The sequence below is a fragment of the Podarcis cretensis genome (assembly GCF_951804945.1).
Source record: "Podarcis cretensis genome assembly, chromosome: 7".
Classification (NCBI taxonomy): domain Eukaryota; kingdom Metazoa; phylum Chordata; class Lepidosauria; order Squamata; family Lacertidae; genus Podarcis; species Podarcis cretensis.
Window position 1 is genome coordinate 9,713,759 of NC_137176.1, and position 22,334 is coordinate 9,736,092.

The window sequence follows — 22,334 nt, forward strand, 5'->3', positions numbered from 1 at the left end:
CGATAATAGAATTGTAGTGTTGGAATACTACAATGCTACCTGCAATAAAGGAATATCTTCTTTCTTTGGCGATTACTTGTAGCCGAGTAAGATTGTCTTCCATAAACACGGTTTTAACAATGAGTCCGTAAGTGACTGTGGAGGCCGATACTGGATCCATACATCCTTCCACAGTGGGGACATTGGTTTCCAGACCAGAGTTGATCATGGTGTGGATTTGCCAAGCGTGCCTTCCTCTTAGCACATTTCTCCCTTACTTCCTGAGTTTGAGTGTCTTCAAAGCCCATGACACCTTTGGTAAAGGCTGTTCTCCAACTGGAGCGCTTGCAGGCCAGTGTTTCCCAGTTGTTGGTGTTTATACTACATTTTTTTAGATTTGCCTTGAGACAGTCTTTAAACCTCTTTTGTTGACCACCAGCATTACGCTTTCCATTTTAAAGTTCGGAATAGAGTAGTTCCTTTGGAAGATGATCCCACTCGCTGGATCATCACCTTGTCGTGGTGAGTGGGCTTGCATATTCCTCTGACCCTTGTGAGCAAAAGGAATATCCAAGGAATGTGCAACTGCCCCATACAGGGATCGAACCTGCAACTTTGGGGTTATCAGCACCACACTCTAACCAACTGGTGCTGCGATGCATTCTAGTCCCCAGGAACAAAGCAGTATATACAAGTGGGGTGACAGAGGCACAACCTGGGCAACGATAGGCAGTAGGTGTGCAATATTGGCAGTTAAATGCAACGTCTTATTTTTATTTATTTATTTATTTGGAATAATTAATCCCTTCTCCCTGTGGCATACCCCCACCCCGCAAGGTGGTAGATGAATCAGCTAGATATGAGAGCAAGAGCCCAGGCAGAGTGGTAGCTTTGAAGTTCTTGTTGGACCTTTGCCTGCAGTATAGTAAATTGTGGTGGCAGAGGAGGAGGAAACTGGAAGCATGACTCTCACCTTGCCAAATTTTGCCCAAGTCTGAGGGTAATATCTCACAGGGAGGAAAGCACATAACTGAAAGACTGCACTAGGTGCACAACTGATTATTTCTAGCACTAGGAAAGGTCTGTGGTGCTTAGGTATAGTTTACTTAAATGTTTCTCTTAACTGAAATGGTCTCTGGGGTCATTTCCACATTTGGGTCTGGTCCAGTTCTGCACACTGTCCCCATACTGTCTGCATCGAAGTGCTATTTTCCCATTTACCGTATTTTTCACCCTATAGGACGCACTCTTTCCCCTCCAAAAATGAAGGGACAATGTGTGTGCGTCCTATGGGGCGAATGCAGGCTTTCGCTGAAGCTTGGAGAGTGAGAGGGGTCGGTGCGCACCAACCCCTCTCTCTCTCCAGGCTTCAGGAAGCTATCCGCAGCCTAGGGAGCCCTGTGGGAGTTCCCACGGCTATGGGGGGGAATAAATTTATTTTTATTTATCCCCCCCTCAAAAAAAACCTAGGTGCATCCTATGGGCCGGTGCGTCCTATAGGGCGAAAAATACGGTAATCCACAGAACATTCAGTAAGTGGGAAAGTGGCACAGAAATAAGGGGGAAAGGGTGTCATTTTGATGAGGGACAGTGTTATATGGATGCTGCAAATACACACACACAAAAAAACATTTCATGCATGAGCCGCACCCGAGCACTCAATAAACTGCCAGGTTGAAGCCCACTCCCGCTGATTATTTAGCAAGTTATGATGCAGAATGCACACTTTCCGACTTTTTTTATTTTCTTCTATACACAACTAGAAGCCTCCTTTAAGGGTGGGAAATGACTTATACAAAATCCGAGAGACTGTACACTTTTGTGGCGTGTGCTTTAATGAAATGGAAAGGCATGTCACAGGCGTACTACCCCTCCCGCCCCCCACCACCACCAATTGAGGCATGCCGCAGCCTTGGGGCCTTGTCGCAGCTGTTAATCCAGCTTGTGATATGCATTTCACTTCTGCAAAGAGACATGCCAGGAAATACTGCAGCTCTAATTGCACAGTGTTAGAGTGCATGGAACATATTATATTTATTGGGTTATGGTTCTTCCTTGATATTAATGGTCAAAAACAGGGCTGACAAATGGAGGCAAGCACTGAGATAATAAAACCTCTTACTAGTATTGACGCCATCCTGCTGACTGCCACAGTGCTTTTCCAGGAACACATAACAGCTCAATTCAGCTAGCCCCAGAATTCATCACATGTTGAGGAATAATAATAATAATAATAATAATAATAATGGGATACTATAGAAAACATGATTGTGCTTATTGTCTTTTATTCAAGCTAGAGCCTTGTCTCTCATGTGTAGGGTTGTTGTTTAGTCGTTTAGTCGTGTCCGACTCTTTGTGACCCCATGGACCAGAGCACGCCAGGCACTCCTGTCTTCCACTGCCTCCCGCAGTTTGGTCAAACTCATGTTCGTAGCTTCGAGAACACTATCCAACCATCTCGTCCTCTGTCATCCCATTCTCCTTGTGCCCTCAATCTTTCCCAACATCAAGGTCTTTTCCAGCGAGTCTTCTCTTCTCATGAGGTGGCCAAATTAATGGAGCCTCAGCTTCAGGATCTGTCCTTCCAGTGAGCACTCAGGGCTGATTTCCTTAAGAATGGATAGGTTTGATCTTCTTGCAGTCCATGGGACTCTCAAGAGTTTCCTCCAGCACCAAATGTGTAGGGTTAATGTGGCTTTAAAATGTAAAATGAAAAAAGATTCACTAAATCACAGGGCAGGTAGTTAGCTAATTGATATAGTTAATGTGATAAAATTGTTGAGAAGGTGAATCAATTAAATGAAATCAGGTATTCCAAGTGGAATACCTTTCAATTTCATTGTTCCGCAAGGGACAATGACAATAAAGATATCGTATCGTATCGTGGCGGAGGGAATGGCTCTCAGAGGTAGTTCCAGATGCACATAAACCACAAGAATCACCAACCAACCCAAGGACATAGTGTTGCTCTCCTCTGTCATGAGTCCCGTGGCAATGCCTTTGAGAAGGTGGTCGGCTGTGGAAGTGGAATGGCAGGAGATGGAGAGTTGGAACTGAATGACCTATGAATGGGTTATTATTGCAGGGCCATTGTGTTTTCCCTGGTCTGAGTCCACCACCCAACATTTCCATATTACCCCATGTTTTCTTACCCTTCATCCATTTCCCACTCAGTTACCGTTTCATAGAGCCAACGTGGTGTAGTGGTTAAGAGCAGTAGACTCGTAATCTGGTGAACCGGGTTCAATTCCCTGCTCCTCCATACAGTGGTGCCTCGCAAGACGAAAAGAATCCGTTCCGCGATTCTCTTCGTCTAGCGGTTTCTTCGTCTTGCGAAGCAAGCCCATTGACGGCTTAGCGGATTAGCGCTATTAGTGGCTTAGCGGCTTTTAGCAGCTTATCAGCTTAGCGGATAAGCAGATAAGCGGCTTAGCGGCTTAGAAAAAGGGGGGGGAGGGAAAAAAAGTCGGAAAAACTCGCAAGACATTTTGTCTTGCGAAGCAAGCCCATAGGGAAATTCGTTTTGCGAAGCGCCTCCAAAACGGAAAACCCTTTCGTCTAGCGGGTTTTTCGTCTTGCGAGGCATTCGTCTTGCGGGGCACCACTGTATGTGGCTGCTGGGTGACCTTGGGCTAGTCACACTTCTCTGAAGTCTCTCAGCCCCACTCACCTCACAGAGTGTTTGTGTTTGTTGTGGGGGAGGAAGGGAAAGGAGAATGTTAGCCGCTTTGAGACTCCCTAGGGTAGTGATAAAGCGGGATATCAAATCCAAACTCTATTTGCACTCCCTGCCTTACTCGTGAGGTTTTCTTTTTTAAATGGTCATAGATTCATGGACTGCCCAGAACAAGTCATTTTTGTTGTCTTCATTTCCTCATCTGCGTCTAGCGATAATATAGTGACCTAGTTCTCAGGAGTTTTAGGAGGAGAAACAACGTTTTGTTTTTTGTTTTGTTTTTTGTTTTTTAAAAAGGAGATGACCAACTTGGTTTGGGAATGGATTTTTTTTTTTTAACAGACTTTTTACCATTTAGATTTTTCTCTTTTCTTGCTGTGAGGAAGCAGGATAGGGAATTGAGGGACAGGGATGGAAGAACAAATGATATGATGAGGTCCTGTTAGACTTGCATCAGGAAGGACTGGATTCCAGTATGAACTTTGCTCATGGTTTGGCCTTGGGCAAATTCTTGCCTTGGTTCCCCATGGGTAGATGAAGATAATAGTTGCCTTGGTAGATCAGGCTATGACAGTATTTTGTTTTTGACAGTGGCTACTCAAATGCCTCCTACAACCTGACTTGAGAGCAGTACATGTGAAAAGGATCTAGTTTGTTGACCACAAACTTGACATGAGCCAACAGTGTGACGCGGCAGCTAAAAAAGCCAATGCAATTGTGGGCTGCATCAATAGGAGTATAACATTTAGATCAAGGGAAGTAATAGTGCCACTGTATTCTGCTCTGGTCAGACCTCACCTGGAGTACTGTGTCCAGTTCTGGGCACCACAGTTCAAGAAGGACACTGACAAACTGGAACGTGTCCAGAGGAGGGCAACCAAAATGGTCAAAGGCCTGGAAACGATGCCTTATGAGGAACGGCTAAGGGAGCTGGGCATGTTTAGCCTGGAGAAGAGGAGGTTAAGGGGTGGTATGATAGCCATGTTCAAATATATAAAAGGATGTCACATAGAGGAGGGAGAAAGGTTGTTTTCTGCTGCTCCAGAGAAGCGGACACGGAGCAATGGTTCCAAACTACAAGCAAGAAGATTCCACCTAAACATTAGGAAGAACTTCCTGACAGTAAGAGCTGTTCAACAGTGGAATTTGCTGCCAAGGAGTGTGGTGGAGTCTCCTTCTTTGGAGGTCTTTAAGCAGAGGCTTGACAACCATATGTCAGGAGTGCTCTGATGGTGTTTCCTGCTTGGCAGGGGGTTGGACTCGATGGCCCTTGTGGTCTCTTCCAACTCTATGATTCTATGATTCTAGGAAGGCACAATGGTGGAGGTTGAAATATTAGAAACAGGCAGATCTTTCATTTATCTTCTATGGCTAATAAATTTGTCTAATAATTTTTCAGCAGCTGCCTACATTTTTTAAAAAAAATTACAATCACATTTTGTAGTCATGAATTACGTGTAAATTATGAGCTGCATGAAGTAATGGCTCTTTTTGTCAGACCTAAAGTTCTCAGTCCACCTTCATTGGGTAGTTTGGGTAGTATAAGTCAGGGAGAACATTTTCATTCACAATATTCATGCCCCTTGTTTTCCTCCGGAAGCTGGAAAACTTCACTAGGGAAAATGCTCCCACTGCGATTATTTTAGTTGACCTTTTCCATATTTATTGCAGCCATTTTGAGATTGGAATAATCTAGTGATGGAGTATTTTGAGGCTAAATGTTGAAGATTTGGAGGCAAATTATTAAACATCATTTCATGTCATGCTTTTATCTTTTCATTGTTGTATCTCATTTTCTTACTTGTTTATTTTTAGTAAGCAGTGTTTAGTATTTGTACAGAACAGCAGCCTATAAAAGTTAAAAGAGAAAGCACACAAGCACACACACAGAGGTCAGCTTAGGAGGTTTCTGCTGACAGGGACAACCTTCCTGTTCTTTTGATGCATTTTATGTGATGTATATATTATTCAGAGGCCTCTAATATGTGGTCAATATCAGTCTCTGATTGGTGATTGGTATTGTTACTCCTGTCTGTGAAATCAGCCCAGTATCGATTGATTGATTGATTGATTGATTGATTGATTGATTGATTTTCAACTTATTCACTGCCCTATACCTGGAGATCTCAGGGCGGTTCACAACAAGACGGCAACATATTTAATCAAACCCAAAGCAGTAACCCAGAAACTCTCCCCCCCCACAAGCCACATTCTAAAAGGTTGTTGGATGTCAATAAAATCAGCCAAAAGGTAAAGGTAAAGGGACCCCTGACCATTAGGTCCAGTTGTGGCCGACTCTGGGGTTGTGGCACTCATCTCGCTTTATTGGCCAAGGGAGTCAGCCTACAGCTTCTGGGTCATGTGGCCAGCATGACTAAGCCGCTTCTGGCGAACCAGAGCAGCACATGGAAGCGCCATTTACCTTCCCCCCAGAGTGGTACCTATTTATCTACTTGCACTTTGATGTGCTTTCGAACTGCTAGGTTGGCAGGAGCAGGGACCGAACAACGGGAGCTCACCAAAGGCCTGGTTACTATGGGGAGCCACTGCAGAGAAGGCCTGTTCTCGTGTTGCCACCCTCCGGACCTCTCAAGGAGGAGGCACACAAAGAAGGGCCTCAGATGATGAACACATCATCTGGGTCAGTTTATATGGGGAGAGGCGGTCCTTGAGATATTGCGGTCCATTATAATAAGGCTTGCATTCTTAGGGCCAAACACTGAGTTCCCACACTGACTGTTGTTTATTGTGAATACGGGGGGGGGTGTAGTTTGCAGAGGAGAATTGGTGGGTGCAGGAATGGGTAAGCAGCCCTTCAGGCTCACCGGTTACCCTCTGCATTGGAGACATGGAGGCAAGGGGATTCCACCCTTGCTTCATAATGTATAGTTCCACCCTTACTGACATTATAGGGAGCTCATACAGAGATGAATACTCAGACAAATGACTGCATTCTCCTTTGTGGCTGCACGGTTTTATAAAGAGAGGAGAGTTTTCCAGGTTGCAACTTGACAAAACTCATTCATTTGCTCAAAAAGAAGATAATGGGTGGGTGTGGGCATTGTACAACTATATCAGTTCATCTGTGTTGGAGGAAATCACAGATATGCCACTAACTCTCTCAAAACCTATATATAAAAAAAATCTTCATAGATTTAAAATTGACGGAGAGAAATAATGTTTCATTCAGCGTGCAAGTCACCACATTTTTCGTTATTTTGCAAAAGATAGTAGCATAAATGGATCCAGAAGAGGATCGTATTAAATTAACGAAGCACCGGTCCATCAATACTGATCAGCTGAGATGCATTAACTGTTAACATGGGGATGCATCTCTGTTCTTAAGGTGTCTCCACTCGCCAGTTCTCTTATTTTCTGGAAACTGAGAGCAAACTACGGGAGGCGCATTGACTTGTAATTGTTTAATGGCTTCTTGAGTGTTGCCAGCCTGACTCCCAGGCTCATGCTGAGAAGCAGCTCTGAGAAAGTGGCTCATCATGGAATTAAGCGTAAGATTGCAGCTTTTCATGCCCCTGTGCAATTGCAAAACTACAAAGACACAGGAGCTGTGACTTACTTCGCAGTTACCGTATTTTTGCTCTATAAGATGCACCAGACAACAAGACGCACCTTTTTGGAGGAGGGAAACAAGAAAAAAAAAATTCTGAATCTCAGAAGCCAGAACAGCAAGAGGGATCGCTGCACAGCGAAAGCAGCAATCCCTCTTGCTCTTCTGGCTTTTGGGATAGCTGCGCAGCCTGCATTCGCTCCATAAGACGCACACACATTTCCCCTTACTTTTTAGGAGGGAAAAAATGACTCTTATAGAGCAAAAAATACGGTACTCTGTATATGGTCCTTTTCTGAGGAATACTATGAGAGTAAAAAAGAAGAGCAAGATGGTTTGTTTGTTTTTAATCCCTCCAAAGATCTCTTATGCGGACCATTGCCCTGGTCCTATCAGCCGCCACCAGTGTGGTAGAGTTAGAGTGGGAAATATTTGGCATTGTTCACTTAATTAAATACGTTTTGATTAGTCATCACTATTAAGAGCACACAGAGTTCCTATTAGTGTTCTTTAGACATAGGCGACATTTTTTTCCGTGGTTCATTTGGAATATGACGATGAAATGTGCTCTAATTTGAACAGTAATTGTTTGTGTTAGATGTACCAGTACGAATTATCTTTTGTGAATAAGAGTACAAAGTGGGGTGGAATCTCTTTGAGCATCTTACGACCTTGGTTCTCTCTAGAACTGAATGTTGTCAGATTTCTGCTGCATAATGAAAAGCATTATAAATGCTTGTTGTATACCCAGTGCCAGGGATGGAAATTTATCTCTTCCCCCTCTCCCCTTTTTTGCACATTGAGATAAGTAGACCAGAGGAAACATCTCATTAGCTACATCAATTCTGGTGCATTAGAGAAATACTTTGCACCAGGGCTTTTTTCCAGCCAGAACTCAGTAGAACTCAGTTCTGGCACCTCTCAGGTGGGTGCCATTGCCATTCTAAGAGAACAAGGGAGGTGTTCATTCTGAGTTCCAGCACCTCTTTTTTCCAGAAAAACAGCACTGCTTTCCACACAGCTAAAGAACTGTGGCCTATTTTGACTGGCACAGAGGAAAAAAGGAAGTAAAAACGGAAGATAAATAAAGTGATACCCATATTAACTTTCCATCGCTCTAAGAGGCACGGTATACCTCTAGTTCCAGTCCTGGTTGCTCCTGCTATTAAGGTGGGATGCATTTTATAAACAAACAAACAAATACATTTACTGGTGTTTGTGGATGTGGGCTTTTGCTCTGGCATACAGTACTGTCGTTGTCACACTGCAGAAAGCAAAAGTTATTTCTATATTATTAACAGACGTGAGAACGTAGTATATCTAAAGCTACTTCAGGAAATAATGAGAAATTTATAGGATGCTGTCTTTCAGAAGTTGTTGTGATTGCTTTTATGTTTGCTGTGGACCTTATGTATGACTCACCCATTCCCCTTCGCGCTATACTCCAGACTGGCATAGCACAGTGGCTAAAAAACAGAGCTACAAATCAGGAAGTCCCTGAATCTTGCATCTGCCGTGATTTTACTATGTAGCCTTACGAAAGCCACTCTTTCAGACTACCCTCTGCCCCTCCCCACCTGATGATCAGTGTGGTGCAGTGGTTAGAGCATGGGTAGGCAAACTAAGGCCCAGGGGCCGGATCCGGCCCAATCGCCTTCTAAATCCAGCCCGCGGACGGTCCAGGAATCAGCGTGTTTCTACATGAGTAGAATGTGTCCTTTTATTTAAAATGCATCTCTGGGTTATTTGGGGGGCATAGGAATTTGTTCATTCCCCCCCCCCAAAAAAAATATAGTCTGGCTCCCCACAAGGTCTGAAGGACAGTGGACCGGCCCCCTGATGAAAAAGTTTGCTGACCCTTGGGTTAGAGTGTTGGACTAAGACCTGGGAGATCAGAGTTCATTTGATTTACCTTGGAACCTGTGTCTGCACTAAATCAAGTGACAAGGCTCTTTGTTTATTTATTTATTTATGTTGCGGGTGGCGCTGTGGTCTAAACCACTGAGCCTAGGGCTTGCCGATCGGAAGGTCGGCGGTTCGAATCCCTGCAACGGGGTGAGCTCCCGTTGCTCGGTCCCTGCTCCTGCCAACCTAGCAGTTCGAAAGCACGTCAAAGTGCAAGTAGATAAATAGGCATCGCTCCAGCAGGAAGGTAAACGGTGTTTCCGTTTCACCAGAAGCGGCTTAGTCATGCTGGCCACATGACCTGGAGAAACTGTCTGCGGACAAAACGCCAGCTCCCTCGGCCAGTAAAGCGAGATGGGCGCCGCAACCCCAGAGTCATTCGCAACTGGACTTAACTGTCAGGGGTCCTTTACCTTTTTTGAGTGACTTTATGATCTCAGTTTAGCAGCCAGTGGCTCTTTTGTTAGGAAAAGTTAACAGCTATGGTCCCACGAGGGGCTTAAGCCCTTAAGTACAACCAAACCCTAAGCACTGTCATTATACTCTGTTGCCACTCTGGTTAGCTTTGAATCTGGAGCAGAATGCTGATTCACTCAGGGCTGGTTCAAACATTCATGTCTGTCCTTTGATGTCTGCAGCACTGGGTGATGGTTCCCTTGCACAGAAGAGCTATAGTAGAGCTAACACTTCCGACAGAACTTCAATGTCTTCCTCACATTCAGTGCTTCCCAATGGAGGCATTTCACACATCCAGCTGCCATCCGTCAAGTGTTGAACCACCAACCAAAGGATGAGAAACCCAGTGAGATAATACATGTATAGACTAGTTTCTCCCAAAATTCACATTAAGGAGGTGACTTTCAGTAGCAATGACCCCACACTAGAATACTTTGCATTATGAATAATGGAAGATACAACTTTTGTAATTACTCAGTAGCTATGACTTGGATCTCAGGTGTTTTCTCTGTGTATGTAAAAGGATGGTGCTTGGCAATGCCCCCCTGCCAATATATACCCACACCAGCAGCTGTTGGCAGGGTGGTGTTCTCTGAATGTCCAGCTCCTGCATTACAGGGAGGGGTGAGGCAGTGGCGAGGTCAGTGTGGTGCAAACACACTGGCAGGAGTGCATGGTTAGCTCCATTGGTGCTTTTGCACTATGCTGACTTTGCTGCTGTATCTCTCTCTCTCTCTCTCTCTCTCTCTCTCTCTCTCACACACACACACACACACACACACACACACCTCCCTGTAAGCAGCAGTAACAAAGGTGGCAGGCAGGCAGGTGAGCACCGCTGCCCTCCCCTGCTGACTGCTCCTGCCTCACACCATTCCCAAGTTTGTGTGTTTTCAGTTCTGCTTCCTGTATGTGGAGTTTGTTGACTTCTTCCTTATTTAACACAGGCACAAGCTTAATTGGCTGGAGCATGCACACACAAAAATCTGCACAGTTATTCACACCCAAGTACATTTCCTGTGCTTATGTGTTATATATTGGATGGGTCTGCCTATATTGAGGCTTTCAGCTTAACTATGTGCAATCCACACCTTTCTTTTCTGTGTTTCCTTGCCCGCAATGGAATTGATAAAATAATTGACTCCCTGTGTGTATATGTGACCTTTAAGTTAATTGCTTGTCAGCCCTGCAAGAATGCAACATTTATTTATATAGATATTGCCTGCGATTTGGGTGGGGGTGGGCGGTTGACCTATCTATCTTTGCAGTGATAGACTTGGCTTTGGGCAGCTATTCAGCATAAAAAGACCAATGGTCTTCGCCAGCAGATTCCCCTATATCATCATTATTGCATAACTGCTCCAGCACAGCCTTACACAAGTGTCAGGTTACTTTATAAAATGGGTTCTGTAAGTGTAATTCTCTTTAGTTCATCAAGGTCTCTGATTTCCAAGTGTATTTTTAATAAGAAAAGTCCAGATTAGATAGTTGATCTCATTGTCATTTAGAGTGAACTGTAGCTTTATAAGGTTGTCTATTTACTTTATTTAGGGTCAAGTTATGTTCAGAAATGGAGAGAGGATGGGGACAATCAAATTTACACAGTTCCAAGGTAGGTGACAGATATTTATTTATCCATTTGCATTTATATTATTGCGGTTTGTAAAGCATGCGAATATGAGATGCATTTGTCCTAATAGCCACTTTGCTCTGTATAGTAGGTTGAAAGGAAATTAACTGAATATGTGGTAATAAAACGTGGCAGAATGCCCAGAAATAATGGGTTCTCCTTTTTGTCAGTGGGGCGGGGGAATGCATTGTGTGAAACTCTCTCTACTTTGAGGATGGCCTTCTTTGCTTACAAAAATACATGGCAGCCTACATGTGATCTGGCATACAGATTGGATAAGTGTGCTGAAAATGTATTTTATAGAAATAACATGTGCTAACCTCTTGTCCCGCCTGAAAAGTGAGACATATTTAGAACTTAGAAAATGAGAGCTACTGCTCTAATAAGACAATTTCTACTGGCTTACTTTCCTTAAAGAAACAAAAAAAATAAAATTTAAAATATATTTTGAAACCTAATCATTGATGAGGAATTACAACAGTGCAGTGACTTGGCTTAGTTCCAGGCGTACAGCTTAACTCCTCCCTTGTAGAGAGGGTTTTCATGCTCCAGACTTGATCAGCCAGCTTCCTCATGTCTATATATTCCTTGAAACATTTCATAACATTTGGATTACTGGGGGAAAAAACTTTTTTTCTTACATTCTCCACCATGTTTAAAAGATCGTACTGAAGGGTTTTTTATGATCATATCATTAGGGCTGTCAGTTGATGACATAACCTTTAGTTGCCTGAGAACACAATCCTATGCATGGTTCCTTAAAACTAATTCAAACTAATTTGCGCGCTCTCTCTTGCTCTCTCTCTCTCATACACACTTCCCTCTGAAAGAAAATATCAAAGGCCAAACAAAACAAAACTTAGACCCATTGCATTTGGGACCCATATCAATTGGGATGTGGAACTAAGTGCTTGTCCTCACTTCTGCCTGGAAGCATGGGTCTGAGCGGTTTTCCCCTTTCTTGCTTCTTTCCCACTGTTTAGCGATAGATAGGAACAAATGGCAATCTGGAGAAAACCTGAATTGCTGTCTCCTCTGATTAAGCACCAAAGAATGGTTTTCCCCAGGGGGAAGCAGCAGGCAAGACGAAGTATGGATAACCCCTGAGAGTGTTTTGGATGCAGGGAGTGTGGCTCTACTAGTTCTCTTGGAGTTCTTGGTGGTTTTCAGTACCATCTACCATGGTTTCCTTCTTGATTTCAAAGCTGGGTTGGGCCTTGTGGAAATTGTATTTCGGGGGATCTGGTCTTGTATGTTGGACTGTGTCCAGAAAGTGGTTCTGAGTTCTGCTGTTTGACACCAGAGGCTTGGCTTGTGGTATGCAACAGGGTTCTGTTCTGTCCCCAGTGCTGTTTAACATCCACACAATATATACTGGGAGATGGCATTCAGAGTTTTGGAGTTAAGAACTGCCAGTATGCTGATGACGTTTGGCTCTATTGCTCCTTGTGCAAAGATAAAAGTTGATACCCTTGAATGTTGCCGGGTGGAGTGGATGAGAGTGGATAAGATGAGAATAAATCCAGGCATGGCAGGTTTGGTGTTGTCTTGGGAACTGAGATTCAGCATGTTCTGGAAGTGGCTGCATTGCCCCGGAAATAAATGAAATCGCTTAGGTGTGTTTCTTGATCCTGTGTTGTCCCTGGATTCTCAGGTTGTGGCAGTGGCAAGGTGTGTTTCTGCATTTACATCTGGTGCACCAGCTGTGACCTTTCCCAAGTCAATCTTCTCCATGTTACCCACAACACACTCCACACAGGGCTACCCTTGAGGAGCAACCACAAGCTTCAGTCGGTGCAAAATGCAACAGCTAGGCTGCTAACCAGTGCATGATATCAAGGTAATGCATCGCTGATACTGAAAGATCCTTATTTTTCCCTCTCTGCTCAGTTCAAAGATCTCATATGAGGATCAGTCAGGAAGCAAAAGATCTAGTATACATATAATCTTCAGTCGGAAGCAATTGTTTTCAAACCTATTGACTGCCCCTCTTTCATGGAAATATGCAGTTGTGCTCATGGCATCCCCGTGAATTTCTGCTGCACTTGCTGTTCCCTGGATCATGGCCAAAGGCTATGATTTAATTGAGTCCCACATCACAGTCTGCGCTTCTCAGCTATCAGAAAATGAAAATACTTGCATTCACAGATCCATGTCTTTTAGAGGTGACAAAGGTATATAACTGCATGCACGCTTCATTGTTAAGTTTGTGGTTGGTTAGAGGTTACTGTATTTTACTTAGGCCTTTCTGACATCAGTAGACTTTGCAATTTCCTTTTTTTTAATTATGGCAATTTGAAAATCCTTCTTTGCTGGAATATCAATGGCTTGGCTGGGGTAGAGGGAATTTCATATGGCAAGTGCCTGGTAGGAACAATTTTAAGTAATGTACTTGCTTCCTACCATTGTATCTCTGCTACCTATTATCTGTCTCTAGTGGGACTTTGTCACAAAGATGTGGTTGTTGCAGTTCCATTGCAATTTCACGTGTAACAAAATGTATAGTTCAGCTTTTGCTTTCTAAATGAAATCTTTTGAAAAAGCTTGCATTGTTTGAAATCTTTGGAGCTCACTTATCTTCTTTGCTAGTATATCCACCATGTTAAAATCTGCACCAAGACGTTCATTCCTCCCTCTTTTTACATCGCTAACAATTTCTTCCTTGAAGCTTTTTTTAAAAGCCAGTTTTCCTTCTGGGCCTACAGCCAAGTTGATAGGGATGTATGAAAATATTGTGAATGGGCTTTGATTAGTGCTAGTTAAAACCCAAAAGATTTGGAAGAGTTTTATGTAGATTCTGCTTGGAGGAAATTGAGTACTATTTCTGTGCATGGAAAATAATTAGGTAGAAAGGATGGGTGACTGTTTCACACGTACATGAATATCCACTTGCTTTCTTTACAAGTGACTGGCAGCTCAGTACGTGAAGCCACTCCATTTAAAAACAATGTCATTGAGGTGACATGAAAGTTCGTTTTGCAGTGCTAAATCAGTGATAGCCAATGCCCCAAGACACGGCTCATCATTGTGAACTAGCCCTTAATTGCTCCATCTTTTTCACTAGCTCTAGGTATATGTAGTTTGCAGATCAGGAAAAAAAGCATGAGTTGTTATTCAGATGATTTGGAGAAACTTGATTTTATTCCAGCTACAGTGGACGCTTGGGTTGCGAACGTGATCTGTGTGGGATGTACGTTCGCAACCCGAAGCGCTACGTCTGCACATGCGCAGGGTGTGATTCAGTGCTTCTGTGCATGTGCAGCCCCCGGAAGTAACCCATTCTCGTACTTCCGGGTTTTGGCGGGTCCATAACCTGAAAAAATGCAACCTGAAGCATGTGTAACCCGAGGTATGACTGTAATTGAAAAATTTGTACAGACATGATATAGCTTGCTCTTGCTAGTTATTTTCTACTTTTTACATCTCTCATTGCTTCCCTACAATAAATGCCTCCAAGGCACTCACTGGCTCAAATACTATGCTGGGTTTTGTTTTTTTCTTTAGCAAGTTGGAAAGCAGGAGAAAAATCTGTTCATTTCCCTGAGTTCTTCCATCATTACATATTGATCACAATCCAGCACAAAGTTAGAAATGCATAAGCTCTTTGAAATAAATTGAATTAAGTGTTCATTTGTGCTAGATTGTGGCTAATGTACTAAAGCTCACTGCAGTCTATGCCTTCACAATGTAAGTACAACATACTGCCTTTACTACATTATAATAAATATATAGGACAAAAGCCAAAAGACATGTACTGCCCACTGATTTGAGTAGGGCTTTTCACATGCTTAACTTTCTCTGCACTTTCCTTCAGATTTCATGTCTTGCGAAAACTCTTTCTGTATTGTGCTACCTGCTGAAGGCATGGCTGCCATGGAACCCTCTGAGTTGCAAAACACAAAAATACATAACATAATAACAAACAAAACACACACACACACAGCCACTGGGCCTCCTAGTTTATTTTTTGAGATGTGGGAAATCATACCATGCACCCATCATTTCCCTACAGTCAGGGCCGTCTTAAGCATATGCGGTGCCGGGGTGCAAAGAACCCCAAAGTTGTTGACATTTTCTTAGGGCGGGCTGGTGAGGCGCGCACGGCAGAGCTGGCCTGGCCAGCCGCCTCAGCAGCAACAGAGGAGTCCGAGGCGGTGGCAGCAAGCAGAGCCCAGCACAACAACAGTCGAGCTGTGCTGGTCCCAAGGGTTAAGCGTGCGGCGAGGTCTGGGTCCAGTCCGAGGTCGAGGGTGCAGTATGGAGGCTGTCCGTCAAAGCTGAAGCTGGGTCCAAGGCAAGCAGTCGGGTGAGGTCAGGAACTCTGGCAGAAGAGCAGGACAGGGTGCAGGCAGGAACAGGCTACCAACAATGTTGCTCCCGCAACCTGGGACTGGGGCTGGTTGGCTTTTATCTGCCCTGAGGCATAGGGCGGCCCTGGTCCACAGGTGACCCGCCTCTCCTGGCCTGGAGGCGAGCACTCCTCCTGCAGGAACTTAGTTCCCTCCGCCTCTTCTGCCCTGAGCCTCTGCAGCTCAGGAGAGGCTGGAGGGTTACCGGACCCAGAGGCAACCTCAGCTTCCCCTGATGGGGCTGAGAGTGGAGCACCTGCAGGCAATGGGTCCTCCACCCCCTCAGGAGCCAGAGCAGACTCAGCTGGTGCCTGTACCTGAGGATCCAGCACAGGTGAGGACCCTTCAGGCTCAAGCCCCAGCCCCGGGTTCAGCCTCCGAGTCCAAATCCCAGGCCATCACACAAGTCCAAGGCTCATGTGCGCAGTGTGCACTGGGCAGGCCTCTCAACCAGGTAGGCCCCATCAATCCCAGGTGTACAGGAAGGCAGAGCCAGCCGGCTGCCTCAGTGCCTCGCTTGCCCGCAGCAGAAGAGCTGTGGTGCTCTGACGGGCTCTGCCGGACTCCAAATCTCGGCCCTGGACTCTTGGCCTGGCGCCCCAAGAGCCCGGCGCCCTGGTGCCCCGCACCCCTAGCGCCTGTGGGTAAGATGGCCCAGCCTACGGTGATGCCTTTTTGTTGAGGAAAGTAAATAGTGGCTCACTGTAGAGGAGGTTTTTCCATCATTAGTTGTCTTGCATTGCAGAAGCAGTAAGCGGCAAGCCAGAAGTACAATAAGTAGCTCAAAAAACAAAGTAATTAAAAGAGAGAGGGATACTAAAACAAAATGTAAATACTGCCCTGAAATATACGGGTGGTGGTAAAAGAAATGTTAATAATTATAATAATTAATAACAATAACAACATATTTTTTAAAAATAAACACTAGTTTTTTTTCAGTTTCATTGTGGCTGCATTAGAATTTTGCTTAAATTTATTTTAAGCTTTATTAGAATAATTATTAAGGAGAAGATAGTCTGTCTATAGGTATAGAAATATTAAACATAATCAGTGTTTCGATAGAGTAATTAAATAAAAAGTATAAGCAGCTGGGACAGCTCAGTTGTTAGAGCACATGACTCTTAATCTCAAGGTCACGGGTTTGAGCCCCACACTGGGCAAAAGATTCCTGCACTGCAGAGGGTTGGACTAGATGACCCTCGTGGCCCCTTCCAATTCCACAATTCTATTATTCGTTAGCCTTCTATAAATAAATGAATGCTATATACCGTATTTTTCGCTCTATAAGGCGCACTAGACCACAAGACGCACCTAGTTTTTGGAGGAGGAAAACAAGAAAAAAAATATTCTGAATCTCAGAAGCCAGAAGAGCAAGAGGGTTCGCTGCGCAGTGAAAGCAGCAATCCCTCTTGCTGTTCTGGCTTCTGGGATAGCTGCACAGCCTGCATTTGCTCCATAAGACGTACACACATTTCCCCTTACTTTTTAGGAGGGAAAAAGTGAGTCTTATAGAGCAAAAAATACGGTAAATGTTTAATGCACTGTTGCTGCATTAACATTTATAATGAGTCAAATCAACTTGTTTTGATAAAAATGGTAAGAGGAAAAGGGAAAATTCTATTTACTGGCTCTTTTGCGCAAATAATAGTCCTTAGTGTAGCACTAGATAAGCATATTCATGAAAATCGGGCTGGGTATCTCTGCCTCTACAGAATGCTCTACTCTTGAGAAGCTGCCACTGAAACTTTGCTAAATACACCTCCCTGATTATACATTGCAATTTGCTCATGTGAGTAGGGGAGGGAGCAATCCTATAGCACGAGCTGGCATGAGCGGATTGATTAGGATCCAGCAACAGATTTCTGGCTAAACCAGGCTATGCTGGCTTAACTCATCCTCAACTCAACCAAAGATACAACAGTCCATCTCTCCCATCGCAACTCAACTGGGATCCAGGCAGCTTAGTCAAACCTGGCAGATTTTATGCTGATGCAAGCCCTGAAAAGGCAATATTCTGGGTGTGTGGCAGGGACAGGACCAGAGTGGGGTCATTCACCTTGGTCGTGTGACCTGGCAACCCTGTGCAAGTTAACTCAAACACTATTTTAAAACACTGTTGACTCAACTTACGCTGGATTGCTTTCTGTCAACTTCTTGAGTACTGTATAGGATTGATTCCTGTATCACTTGCCCAGTTGAGACAACAGTTGGAATGTAACTCTTGTAAGTCAAATATGCTGGGTGGGAGGGGACATGGGTGGCGCTGTGGTCTAAACCACAGAGCCTAGGACTTGCTGATCAGAAGGTCGGCAGTTCGAATCCCCACAGTGGGGTGAGTTCCCGTTGCTCGGTCCCAGCTCCTGCCAACCTAGCTGTTCGAAAGCACACCAGTGCAAGTAGATAAATAGGTACCGCTTCGGCGGGAAGGTAAACCGTGTGCTGCTCTGGTTTCTCCAGAAGCGTCTTAGTCATGCTGGCCACATGACCCGGAAGCTGTACGCCGGCTCCCTCGGCCAGTAAAGTGAGATGAGTGCCGCAATCCCAGAGTCGTCCGCAACTGGACCTACCGGTCAGGGGTCCCTTTAACTTTATCTTATGCTGGGTGGGATCCAGTGTTTCTGGCCCCTACTCTTCCCACTTAAACTTTACAACTAGGTAGGAGCAGGTTGTTTATTTTTATTAAATAAATAAAAAAGTATAATTCTGATTGAGAAGTCACTGCCTTGAAACACTAGGTTTTGCTAAACAGAGAAATGACCACACGCATACCATTAACTTGCTATTTTCTGTTGTGTGCGATGGTGGCATTTTTTTATTTTTGTAGCATTGAGCATTTTAATAGCAAACTGAAAAAATTAAGACTTGTGTTGCTTCTCATTGTGTAAATATGGACTCCCTATGCAGAGCCGTGAGAGGGGAGCCTTTCCTGTCATTTTGACTGTTCAAAAGGTCAGCATAAAAAATGTTCTCATACAAAGCAGTTCTTGTCTGACTTTGCTAATGTGACATTTGAAGCAAGGTTGTGACAGTGTGATGTGACAGCAGGCTAACATTGTCTAGCATTAACAAATAGCATGAGGTCTGGCTGTGAGAAGGAAGCCATTTGCAGACCAGTCAGTCTCATCCAAATGTCAAGGAGAAGAAAAAAGCTCATCCTAATATATGCGTACTTCAAACGAAGCCCTTTGAGCCACAACCCAATTGATATTGGATTCTCCCTTTAGTAGAAGTAAACTAGTTTGGATTCAGATGCATGTGCTTCTGCCATGCCTTGAGTTAAAAAGCCACACACTCTTCCTTTTATTTACATGTGGTCAAGTCCTGTTTTAACATGTGCATGTCTAGCTGCAGCATTATGGGCTGATTGTATGGGAGCAGTTACTGTAACAGCATGTCAATTAGCATTCAGGAACTGGTGACTACATATACTTCTCCTGTATTTGAGAGCTCAACCAAGCCTCCAAGTGACCAACCTGCAGGTTGTGTAGATGTTGTGATTGTAGCTGCAAGGCTGAGCAGCAGACCCTTCTAAGGCATGTATTGGATCTTGGCCCACCAGCCTCTCCTAAACTTTTTTCCCTCCGGGCCATGCTTTCAGAATAAATATTTGCTTGCACTGCAACAATTTTTTATTAATAAGAAATACATTGAAAAACATAAAGACACAACTCCTAGCAGTGCTTGATTAATAACATAGAACACAGCTACCTTGTAATATGATCATGGGACATCCAGAAAGTATAAAACAGTGCAGCTACTACATAACAACATGCATCATTCCCAAAATATAATATTGATTGCCTTAGAATCTTCCTTCCATTCTTGCCATCCTCTCCTGCCACACCTGCGTGGCACACCTTTGAGAACCACTTGATTACAGCTTCCTCTTTCCTATTTAATGTGTCATATATCATGGTTAAAAACTAGGGCTGCGCACCCATCAGCATGGTTCTTTTTTCATTGTTACTGCTTTTAATTTGTTCTCGTTGTTGCTTTTTTATGTGCTCTTGCGTTATGTATTATCAGTTGAGGTTTCATTGATGTATTTATTTGATTTCGTTTCCTGCTTGTACATTGGTTGCCTCGGGTACTTATTGAGAAAGGGAAGGGAGTAAAATTGAATGAATGAAACATCATTGTCAACTCTTTGTGGCATGACGGGCCATAAGAGAGATAAGGAGACTACATTGTTGTTGTTGTTGTTGTTGTTGTTGTTGTTATATTTATTTATACCCTGCCTTTTCCCCCTGACAGGGACTCAAGGTTTACATATAAAACAGGAACAGCTAAAAGCATAACAACCTGTTGAATGTATGCCATATGCTTATTTTTACATTTGTACTCCTTATAGTCCCCAAAAACTTCAGTGTCTTGAGTTGCCTCTTCCTGTCAGAAACCACCTAGTGGGTGTTTTCTGTAAAGGTAAAGGGGCCCCTGACCATTAGGTCCAGTCGTGACCAACTCTGGGGTTGCGGCGCTCATCTCGCTTTACTGGCCGAGGGAGCCAGCGTACAGCTTCCAGGTCATGTGGCCAGCATGACTAAGCCGCTTCTGGCGAACCAGAGCAGCGCACGGAAACGCCGTTTACCTTCCTGCTGGAGCAGTACCTATTTACCTACTTGCACTTTGACAAGCTTTCAAACTGCTAAGTTGGCAGGAGCAGGGACCAAGCAACGGGAGCTCACCCCGTCTCGGGGCTTCAAACCGCCGACCTTCTGAGCGGCAAGCCCTAGGCTCTGTGGTTTAACCCACAGCGCCACCTGCGCCCCTTTTTTTAGTAGTGTAACATTTCCTTATATCCCACAGATTTTCTGTAGTATGGTGGTTGCCCTCCTTCACCCTTGCCCTTATTTTCCCTCCCTCGCTCTCTCCTGGCTCAGCACTGTGCTTACTCATCCTTCAAATTTCATCTGTTCTCTCTTTCTATATCCCTGGGACCTCCCTCTGCTTGTTCCTACACCTTGTGTTTTACGTAGATGCAGGGAGTGTCTTGGGAGTCTTCCAGCTCACTGCTGTCCTGTTGCATCACTTCTTGTTGGTCTGAATAAGCAGCCTCTGCATTCTTCCAACACTTAAACCTACCTTCTTCTTGGAAAGGAGAAGAAAATATAGCTTAGCTACCTAGTCTCTAAAAAAAAAATCTAACTTGGGGACCAAGTGTCAACAGATAGATTTCCAGCTAACAGACCAATAAATGGGAATGACTTCTGTGCAATCTAGTCAGTGGAAGTCGTTTGATCTAATAATTTTTCTTCTTAATTTTTCTATGCTTTCAGTTAAGAAATAAACTACATGTACAGTTACTGTGTCTGTATTCGCAACCGTGTGAGGTCCTGGCTGTTGCTTTGTGAATTTTGAACTGCTTCTGTTTGAGCTCAAGTATCCATTGCATCTAATATGTTACAGCCAGAAATAGAAGAGAGAGAAAATCATTGGCACTGGCATAGCATTTTTACGTATCATGGGGACCAGATGGCTAGGGTTTTTCTAGCTGCATATATCCAAATACTCGTATTGTTTCAAAAGATTAGGGTGAAGTTTTCAGGCTGTATAAATAGTTCCTGGGGATAGTAATTATAGCTGGTATCCCCATAAACTTGGAAGTCCCTCAATATATTTCTTAGCAGGACTCTTGTGTTGGGGTTTACTCAGCAGAAACCTCCAGCTGGAATACAGCCATACTTTAAATGGCCTGTCAGACTGAATTTATTTGTAGAATTGGCTTTAGGCTCTTTGTACTAGGCAAAACTCTGGCCTTCTCTAAATGCATGTTGTTGATCTGCAGAAATCCACTTCCTGACTCCTCTAGCTATCCTACAGAAGTCAGCACTATGCAGGACAGTTTTTACTTCTGTTGTGTTGCATGTCAACACTGTACAAGGAGCCACATAGACTGTTATAACTGGAGAAATTTAGCAAAGAGAGAAAAGGCTCGGTACTTAACATAAAGGGTGGTAGGTGGAAGATTTCATTGTTGAAGCTACCAAGTATTAAAGCATTCAGTGTCCATTAAACTGGATCCTGATTAGAGGAGAGTCCTGCTATCAGAATATATGCCAACAGGTTGAGTTAATACTATTCATGGTCAGCAGCATATTGTGACAGTTCATTAAGACCCTTTCCGCCCCGCCCCCCCATGCTCCAAATAGTTCATAATTTAATTACAGTAGTTTTCCTTCAGTCAACATATTTACAATAGTTACAAAGATGAAGCAAGCCTTGTCTCTATCAATTTAATTTCTTCTCTTTCTCTCTCTCAGGCATCTGACTAGGGATCAATTCATGTAGAAATAGCTAGAACTAGCAAATTCATTAACATTTCAGGACCAGCTGACATTCATTCTTTTCTTCAAGTGTAGTGCCAGCCGGCATAGAAGTGCCCGAAAAATTCTCTCATCTAGTAAAACTTGTCATGAATATTAGCTTCATAATAGTTTGGTTCCAAGGAGATACCACAGGGATGGGTGGACAAAGAAGATTATGTATGGTCTATGTACCTTTTGAAAGAAACACACACACACACACACACACACACACACACACACACACACCAAACTACTGCAGCTGCTTCATAGTTTGAAAGGCAAAGTAGGGCTTTCTAACAATGAAGTGGCATGAACAGGCAAAATAGAGGCAATTTTAAATCCCCCTGGTTGGTAGTTAGGGACCCTCCCCTATCTTAAGCACATGTTGTAGTCTCTACGTATTAATATTAAAGCTCTTCCACTGAAACCAAGTGGTCTGGATCTTGCTCAGCTATTAACCATTGAG

General features: G+C 43.8%; 1 protein-coding gene across 2 annotated transcripts in view; it reads left to right on the forward strand.

The window, feature by feature from the left end:
* The window catches only part of GABBR2 (gamma-aminobutyric acid type B receptor subunit 2), a 287,781-nt gene that overhangs the window by 144,209 nt on the left and 121,238 nt on the right, over window positions 1-22,334 (forward strand). For both annotated transcript variants that reach the window (XM_079983945.1, XM_079983946.1), the window contains exon 8: window positions 11,136-11,196. In XM_079983945.1, the coding sequence (XP_079840071.1) occupies window positions 11,136-11,196 (61 nt within the window). The remainder of the gene's footprint in view (window positions 1-11,135; window positions 11,197-22,334) is intronic.